General features: G+C 41.8%; 2 protein-coding genes across 2 annotated transcripts; both read right to left on the bottom strand.

Annotated features, from left to right (window-relative positions):
* Window positions 1-258: 258 nt before the first annotated feature.
* Window positions 259-2,957, bottom strand: LOC114445430 (dehydrogenase/reductase SDR family member 13-like). The gene is made up of 5 exons (XM_028420490.1): window positions 2,762-2,957; window positions 2,272-2,390; window positions 1,688-1,811; window positions 1,253-1,579; window positions 259-1,149 (listed from the first exon to the last, which is right to left on the bottom strand). Exons 1-5 carry the CDS (start codon window positions 2,886-2,888, stop codon window positions 890-892), a joined length of 957 nt encoding a protein of 318 aa, XP_028276291.1. The 5' UTR covers window positions 2,889-2,957; the 3' UTR covers window positions 259-889.
* Window positions 2,958-4,097: 1,140 nt separating this feature from the next.
* Window positions 4,098-6,789, bottom strand: LOC114445429 (dehydrogenase/reductase SDR family member 13-like). The gene is made up of 5 exons (XM_028420489.1): window positions 6,646-6,789; window positions 6,444-6,562; window positions 6,198-6,321; window positions 5,743-6,069; window positions 4,098-4,680 (listed from the first exon to the last, which is right to left on the bottom strand). The coding sequence occupies exons 1-5, from the start codon at window positions 6,770-6,772 to the stop codon at window positions 4,421-4,423; spliced, it is 957 nt and encodes a 318-aa protein (XP_028276290.1). The 5' UTR covers window positions 6,773-6,789; the 3' UTR covers window positions 4,098-4,420.
* Window positions 6,790-8,760: the final 1,971 nt, after the last annotated feature.

The raw sequence follows: 8,760 nt of genomic DNA, 5'->3' as shown, positions 1-8,760 counted from the left end.
TCTTCCTTATGGTCCCTTTTAGTAATAGTATCCATCCTAGTGCAGCATGTGCCGCAGTGTCATGGTGATTCAAGCGTTAGTCCCTGGTAGCATATTCCATGAGATATAACGAACTATTAATAGGTGAAGTTATTCAAATTGATTATATTGTCTAATTGTGTTCTATTTCCAGTGTATGTTTATCAAGTAGACAAAGTGCTATTAACACAAGTGCAAAACAATAATAAAAACATAATGAAGAATAAAGGAGGCATGACGTTCAGCTTTTAGAAAAACTTTATTAGAAAACAACAACTGATATAAAGAAGGCACTTCCATGAAATAAAGGAGGAATGGCAAGAAAGAGGAGAACCTCCAGAGAAGACCATACAAATACATCCAGCAAGGTACATATATAAAGTTGCATACACTTGGGAGTAGCTGGACAGTGTACTCGTAATGGTCTAAAATCTGAGTGTGAAATGATGGACACACCTCCACAGGTCGCCATCTTTGCTACATAGCACAAGTGAAGAAACAGCACTGTACTAATGTTAGAAGCCATCACCGTGTTTTTTGGGTTACTCTAATGTGAATGCAACATATAGCTCGAGGGATTAGATACATAAATGTTGCTATCATCTGTTGACAAATGTGCATTCTTACATACTCATCATAGATGTTTGAGCTACGTATAATTGATATGAGGGTTATGAAAGCTCATTCACAGCTATCAGAGGATGCCGTTTAACCACTGTGCTATCATGACATCTCTGTATGGAAACCTGCCGTTAGATAAGCTCTGCACGTGTGTAAGGAGCCAGATATAACAGACATTTTTATCCATGTCATTCTGAACATCCTCTACCTTGTATATGAAAGCACAGCAGCCCTTAAATGAGCAGAGTGCTCAGGATGGACTGGTTAGCCTCTCACTTACTTCCCACAGTTTCTTTCCGAGTGCGTCGTCTCGCCCCTTGGCTCCTACTTGTTGCAGTGCACAGTTGGAAAAGTAGCGGCCGCTGAGAGGCTCAATGCCCTCCTGCAGGGCACAGTGCAAAGTGGTTTGGGACCCGCCCTCGGTGTCCAGGAAGAAGAGCATGGCGAAGGGGATCATGAGAAGCCGCAGCCACAGACTCATGTTCCTGCACACTTCTGTGTAGATGACTCCTGGGTAGAACAGAGGACAAACACGCAGCTTGGTTTAGAGGCTGGTTAGACATAAATCAAGTCTGGTGGAAGTTTCAAGAACTTTTGTGTAGCTGGCTCTGACCTGGGTGCAGGCTGTAGCAGGTGACACCGGTGCCCTCCAGCCTGTTAGCCAGCTCTCTGGTAAAGAGCACGTTACACAGTTTGCTGTTACTATAGGCCTGAATGTTGTTCCAGTTAGTCTGACCCACCACTAAATCCTTTGTGGAGTCCAGCAGAGGGAAGTCTATGTTTCCCAAACGGTGCAGGAGCGCAGCCACTGTGACCACGCGACTGGGCCCGCACTGCTGCAGCCGCTCCAAGAGGAGGTTAGTGAGCAGGAAGTGACCCAGGTGGTTCACTCCGAACGCCAACCCGAAGCCGTCCTCAGTACGTCCTGGGCCTATCACACCTGGAACACAAAGTGGCTCAATGAACTTTTAATTTATCTATGTTCAAAAAGTAACCTAATAAGTAAAAAATATACACCATGAAAATTAGCATTTCACCACATCCTCACCTGCATTGTTAATGAGGATGTCCAGTCTGGGTTCAGTCTTCAGGAAGGCCTCAGCAAATCTGCGAACAGACTTTAAACTTGCCAGATCCAGCTCCATGAACACCACCTGATTGTTCCCACTCTCCTGGAGGACATTACTGTTGGTGAGGTTGGTGCATGTGGTCCAGAATTACCCCCCACCCAGCACCAAAATGCAGGTAGATTACATTATGCGTAACGCTTTATCAAATTACTACCCACAAGTTTTTCGTAACTACAAACTTCCCAAGTATTGCTTTACTTTGGTCTTGTACAGCCAGGAGGAGTGTTTCACCTCTGACAGCTGAGATGAGTTAGAGCTTGTGTACTTGACACTGTAAATCCACAACAGCAAAAACCATCATAATGTCTACATGGATGTTTTCATGTATGATTCATTTTTTGACGTTTTAAATCCATAAACATCATCTGTGGCTGCTTAAGAAACTACATGTGTTTGTTTTATAAATAATATAATGATGATACAATGGGTATTTAGTATTCCACAGGGAGAGCCTATGTCTCTTTCTGGTGGCCCAGCAGAGTGTGTGTGTTCCAGGTCTTACTCTGCGGATGTCAAAGGCGGCAGCCTCAGCCTTCTCCTTGTTGCGGCAGGCCATGATCACCCTCGCTCCCCTCTTTGCCAAATCCAGAGCTGTAGACTTGCCAATACCTGTGTTGCTCCCTGTACAGACAAACGACAACAGAAATGCATTTAGTGGTAAAGCTGTCTGTGGGCTTATTGACAAGTGGCATTAATGCAAGTTAAGTGTAAAAATATGATTTGTACGCATGTTATTAATATTTAATTTAAAGGTACTTTAAACACATGCACATACAGTGGTTTAGCGACACACTTTATCAACGCTGAGTTAGAAAGGTTTAATGAGTTCTACTTTTTCAGCTAAACGTTCATAAACTACAAGTATTCCAATACTTATAGGACTCTACAAGTTGGCTCTGGGACACGTCTGCATGTTAGCACGACTGGTCCATGGTACACAATAGTGAAGCTAACTTCCATGTTAGCATTAGTTGATAACAGAGGCTAGTTACCTGTAACGATGACAGTCTTGCCCCGCAGCTTCACTGAACTTAAGCATCTTGCTCCTCTGCACACATTGTAGTAAATTAACACGTAAAGTAAAACTGCTCCTGCAATGAAGTAAAGCAACGCGGACATCACCGCTGATGTACAAATGCTGTCAATTACACTAGAGTTACGGTGTTTACGTTAGAACTTTCAGAATAAACTAACCTGTGACGCTGGGATAAACTGAAGACGCGCTACTTCCGGTAGGTTTTAATTTCGGTAAAATATTAACACTTTGTGGTGAGAAAGACTTGCCTTTAGATCACATCTGAGTCGTAAATAAATTACAAATATGTTTTTTTGTCAGTTTTAAAGGTACATTATAATTATAATGGACTTCCGTTTTCTACACCGGCTTCTTCCGGTAAAAACTTCCGGTAAAATGACTTTACAGTACCAGCAGATGTCGCTGTAGCCATTTTTTTTAAAGTAAAATGCATGTAAACAACAGTCTGGATTCCATGGTAAGACATTATTTAAGATGTGGCTTTTATTACAAGTGACTATTGCATGGTTATTAACATTTTCTGCATACCATGATTACTACTTATTTTTCTGAATTTTTATGTAACTGACTGCATAGATATAAAGCTAAAATGTGAGAAAGTGTGGCTATAAACTTTTAAGCATGATTTGTTATATAGTTGGGACAAAGCACCTGTTCTAGCCTCTTTACTCTCACTTACACCTAAGCAGAAGTTTGCACAGGGACAACATATTAGTCAAAATAGTATTACATGCACAACCAGCCCTCAGGTGAAAGTTGCACAGTCACTATGACTCGAACATCAAGTCTAGCAGGTCTTCTGTCTTATTGAGGTGAAGAGTGAAATGACAGTGAAAGGTCAAGGAAGGGCTGTGCTCAAAAACGCAGTAACCTCTTGCTTAGTACCACAATGGTAGTGTTTAAAGAGGCCAGAGTGCAGGGTGGTGGTCTGATCTGCCACAAAAGCATTCCTCGGGAAAAGCGCTGTGATGAGCATGATAAATAACAACCGCATTTGTGTGGGTGGGTCAGGCAATGACACGCCAGCTTAATGTCAACACACACTGTCCAGATCATAATATGATAACTGTGCAGAAATATATATATATATATATATATATATATATACTGTATATATATGAGACAACTAGTATTATCTGAAAGCTAAGCCATGCTAAGATATGTGGCATGGTATGAAGGTATATTATTGATTCAACCAAAACAGGTGTATTAAAAAAATTGATGAATAAGCGTGGCCACACATACTGTAGATATTCAACAAACAATGGTGTGAAGGTAAACAACAGAACAAATCCAACACACTAGGTTTTATTCAATCATAACATATTGTTAATATACATATACGATATATATGCATCATATACATATGTGTCATAACCAGACACAGCTGACTATATCTATAAGTACACTTTTGATATACCTACACAGTCATGGTGACTTGGACCTTCTAGTCAGGCTGGTTCTTATGTCAGTTGTGTTTGTAGAGGACTGCTGGGGCTTTGGACTTGTCTTATCTTGCCTAATTTTGTGCTGTCAACTCAATTACACCTGCCTATAAGTAATATTAAATAGAAAAAAACCTTACTGTCAGCATGGATTTAGTCAAAGGTGTATTTTATGCAAGACCACACAGTCTCTCGCTGAGCTCCCACAGCTTCCTTGCTGCAGCGTCATCCTTTGCTTTGGGGTAGACTTTTCTCACAGTGCAGTTAGAGAAGTAACGTCCGCTCAGGTGTTCGATCCCCTCCTGGAGGGTGCAGTGTAGGGTCGTCTGACATCCCTGGATGGTGTTCTTGAAGAAATATGCAGTCAGGGGCTTAAGTAGGATCTGCAGTACTGGGCTTGTGTTCCTGGCCAGCTCAGAGTTGATAGCTCCTGTGAGAACAAAAAGCAAAGTGGATTTAGGTGCCTGGTCTTTAGCATGGATCAGCTTCAACTCAGTAAACTATGGCCTGGAGCTTCTCAACCTAAAACTTCATCTTGAAGCTAAAGGTGGTTGATGGATCAGCTGTACCTAATTACTACATCATGACCTGAAAAGCATTGAAAGTTCAGCTACTTGTCTCGCAAGTGAACAGAAATGAGTGTAAACAAAGGCAAATGTGCCATAACAACTGTAATTTAAGTGCTAACAGTGTTAACACTAACTGGACCATGGTGGCCAAAAATGGCAGAACCCCAACCATGATCTTTGCCTAACCTGACAAAATACTTTCCTAAACCAGAAGCATGGGAACATACACCAGAGGTCAAGGCCACAAATTACCTGGGTCTGGAACAAACTTATAGCCACCATCCATATCCATATACAGCCAGTAACAGTAAGGTAACCATCATCACCATGGATGCAGAAGTCTCATAGGGACAGGTCCACAAAAAAATCTAATACACTCAAATTTGAAACCTTAACAATGGCTAGGACAGACAGGGTAACACACAGGGTAGTTCCAGTTGTGCCGGACTGCTCATACTGACCCCCAAAAGCAGCTTTATAGGCACCTTTGTTCCTGGTATTGAAATGGAGGCTACTGTAAAGTCTCCTAATTTTCTCAGATCTCTATTGGGTACAAATGCATAAAGCTTTCAATATAGTAGGCAGAAGGGAAGCCATTATATAAACAGTAGCAATCAATTACTTGTAACCTGATACCACTCAGACTACACCCCTGAAGGGTCATGGGATCTGTACTTTTTTATTGTTTGCTCTTTTTAAATGTTTCCACACCATCAGAGGGCAGAGGACATGGTTAGACCATATGCTATGCTGACAATACTGCAGAATAATCAGATAATATGACCTATAGTAGGAGTCGCTGCTCACAAGGGACCCATTTGTATAAAAGTTAAAAGTTTCTGTGCTCCCCTTTTAACCATGCAAGGGACTTAGGAAAGCAGTATTTCAGATTTTTTATGCTTGAGCAGTGTCATTCCACTGACCTGGATGGAGGCTGTAGCACGTGACCTTGCTTCCTTGCAGTTTCTTGGCCAGCTCGTGGGTGAAGAGAACGTTGCACAGCTTGCTGTCGGAGTAGACCCGGAGTGTCTCCATGGACGAGGTCCCCAGTCCCAGTGCTTTGTGGGTGTTCAGGCAGTCAAAATTGATATTGCCAAAGTTATGTGTTAAAGACGACACGGTGACCACCCTGCTCGGCCCGCACTCCTTCAGGCGGTCCAGCAGCAGGTTGGTTAGCAGAAAGTGGCCGATGTGGTTGACACCAAACATCATGCCCAGCCCATCTTCTGTTCGACCCTGCATATAAATGCCTGGAGGGGGAGGGGAATCAAGAAGAAAGACATACAGTATCAAAATCTCTTTAGGTGGAAATAACAAGTTAGGATTTGCTTACATCTTTGTAAAACTAAAACTAGAAAAGAAGTGTGAAAAGTCTAACCTGCATTGTTGATGAGGATGTCTAGTCTGGGCTCAGACTTCAAAAAGGTTTCTGCAAAGCTGCGAACAGACTTGAGACTCCCCAGGTCCAGCTGCATGAACACCACCTGGTTGCTGCCACTCTCCTGGTGAACAGTTAGAAAGGTGATGCAGCTACTGCTAAGATGGAGGGGTATGTGATGGGTGTATTTTTAACCAGTCTGCATGCAGAGAACTCTCTTTTTTGGAGGATCAGGTTTGTACTCACTCTCTTGATCTCCTCAAGAGCAGCTTCTCCTCTCTGCTTACTGCGACAGGCCAGGATCACTCTGGCTCCTCTTTTAGCCAGATCCATGGCTGTGGTCTTACCAATGCCTGTGTTGCTGCCTGGATGCAAAAAAAAAAAAAAAAGAAGTCTGCTGATGGATTTTCTGAGTGTGGATCTGAAAAAACTCAGAGCCTTTACTCACCTGTTACAATCACAGTTCTCCCATGCAGCTTGGCTGTGCTCGTGCAGCTCTTTCCCTTCACCACAACATGTCTGTAAATGTAAGCAACTCCTATCACTACACCCACAACCAGCAGCAGGGTCGACATTGTTCTAGCCTCGGAGCCTCACAGCAGACTGGCTGCAGCGAGGAAGTCCGAGCATTCTTTACCACTCAAACAAACACACCCATTTCCTCATTGGGCGGGACTCTGCTCTCCGTGTTATCAAATGACAGCAGAATAAATGGGATTTATACAAGGCTCAAAGCAGACCATGTGACAAACATGTTGACAGTGCAATGAGGTTATGTTTGTTTAGGTAGTCAGATGTCACCTCTGTACCATATTTTAAAGTTTACAATATCGGTAATGCATTTAAATAAGCACTGTTTAGAGCAAATAGAAGAGGAGTGCCACAGCTGGGAGTCATGGGCAGTGGTATTTATAATGCTGAGGACCATGAAAGCACCGCCAGAGCCATGACACACACATATATGCAGCATCAGATACAAAGTAATGTTCATTTTCTAATCTCCCACACATACTTAAGTATGAACACCCACTTCACTTCACACACAGTCTTACTCTGAATGGACCAATGTCTACATCTGCTGGCTATTAAACTGTATAGCATGTACACCGAGGTGTGGGTGTGTTAGAAGTTTTAAACATTTTCCTCCTAGCTATACAACTATACAACTATATAGTATACAAATAAAATAAATAACATCTACAACCAACAGCTTAACCTTGTTTTTTCCTTGTCTTAACTTTAAACCCAAATGAAAATTTTACGTCAAACCTTACCTCTACGTCTATGTATTATGTAATAACATGACATGTACTGTGAGTACATTGCATGATGTCATTAATGTTCCTGCGTTATTACCAATAGGTTATATGGGACCTGTGGACACATACACAGACCTACACAAGGTCTCTACAAATAAGTAGAGGTGAGGAAAGGCAATAAGTCCTGATGTTTGACATTGTGTGTGTTTTTGTGTGCATGTGTGTGTGTGTGTGTGTGCATGTGTGTGTGTGTGTGTGTGCATGTGTGTGTGTGTGTGTGTGCATGTGTGTTTTCAGATACGGAAATGAGAATGTCTGTTATGATTAATTTTTACATTTTGAGTGATGGCTTTATTCCTCCTGTGCATTTGACTTCCTTTTTATTTTGAAAGTCTGGTCTTCTTGTATTGTCTGTGTGTTTTACTTCCTCGTGGGTTTCCCTCCTCGTTGATTGCCTGCCTCCTGATTGTTCTCAGCTGTGTCTTGTTACCCCTTGTGTATTTAAGTCCTGTGCTCGCCTTTGCTTTGTCTGTGTATTTGTTCTGTCTGCTTGGTTTCAGTTTTTCAGTCTCTTTGTTTAGTCCTTAGGCTTTGTCCTTTTATGTTTCTGATAGTTTGGGTTGTTTGCTTTGGGATTTTGCATTTGGGTTACCACCTGACAAGATCAAGCAGAGGTGTGTTACCTTAATTTAGACATTTTAGTACAGGTTTCTTTGGGATTAGCGTTAAGACTTTTTCACAAATTTAAGATTACTTTTAGAATTTGTCTTTAAGTGATTACATTTAATAAAATATCACCTTGTCATTAGCAGGGTTATAACGAGGTAAATACAACCTCAGATGAACACCAGCACATAACATATTAAAGTGTATCATTATTTATTAAACAGATATGATGCCTACATGGAGCAAGACGTCCTGCTGTCAGTGCCGTCTCTCATCAATTGATTTGCACAGTAAAATGTGACATAAGTACATGAGATGGATGGATTATGTACAGTATGCTGTGTAGGATTTATACTGATAGTAGTGGTATATAGTGTGAAATGCATTCTGGGATACATGGCTGCTCCCTTATCTACACAACCCAGCCCTTGATGCATGCTTGGTAAAATGGGCAGAACAAGAACACACCCAGGGATGAGCTTGCTGTTTACTATATTATATGCTATGACCCAATGCAGGGATATAAACAACCAGAGATTTGTTGTGTCAGGGGTGGAGTTTGCTGCTAATTGCCCAGATGGTTTTCAGTTGTGATGTAGATGACTGATTCTTTCAGAACACACAAGGACAGGTTTACA

Source organism: Parambassis ranga, chromosome 13 (genome assembly GCF_900634625.1).
Source record: "Parambassis ranga chromosome 13, fParRan2.1, whole genome shotgun sequence".
Taxonomy (NCBI): domain Eukaryota; kingdom Metazoa; phylum Chordata; class Actinopteri; family Ambassidae; genus Parambassis; species Parambassis ranga.
Note: the sequence above shows the minus strand (reverse complement) of the source record. Positions and strands in the feature narration are given on the sequence as shown.

Coding starts and splice junctions, on each gene's coding strand:
- LOC114445429 (XM_028420489.1), bottom strand. CDS start 6,772: ATGTCGACCCTGCTGCTGGTTGTGGGTGTAGTGATAGGAGTTGCTTAC. Junction 6,563..6,645: donor GAGAACTGTGATTGTAACAG/GTGAGTAAAGGC, acceptor TTTTGCATCCAG/GCAGCAACACAGGCATTGGT. Junction 4,681..5,742: donor GTGCTACAGCCTCCATCCAG/GTCAGTGGAATG, acceptor TTGTTCTCACAG/GAGCTATCAACTCTGAGCTG.
- LOC114445430 (XM_028420490.1), bottom strand. CDS start 2,888: ATGTCCGCGTTGCTTTACTTCATTGCAGGAGCAGTTTTACTTTACGTG. Junction 1,812..2,271: donor CCGCCTTTGACATCCGCAGA/GTAAGACCTGGA, acceptor AATGTCCTCCAG/GAGAGTGGGAACAATCAGGT. Junction 1,150..1,252: donor CTGCTACAGCCTGCACCCAG/GTCAGAGCCAGC, acceptor TGTTCTACCCAG/GAGTCATCTACACAGAAGTG.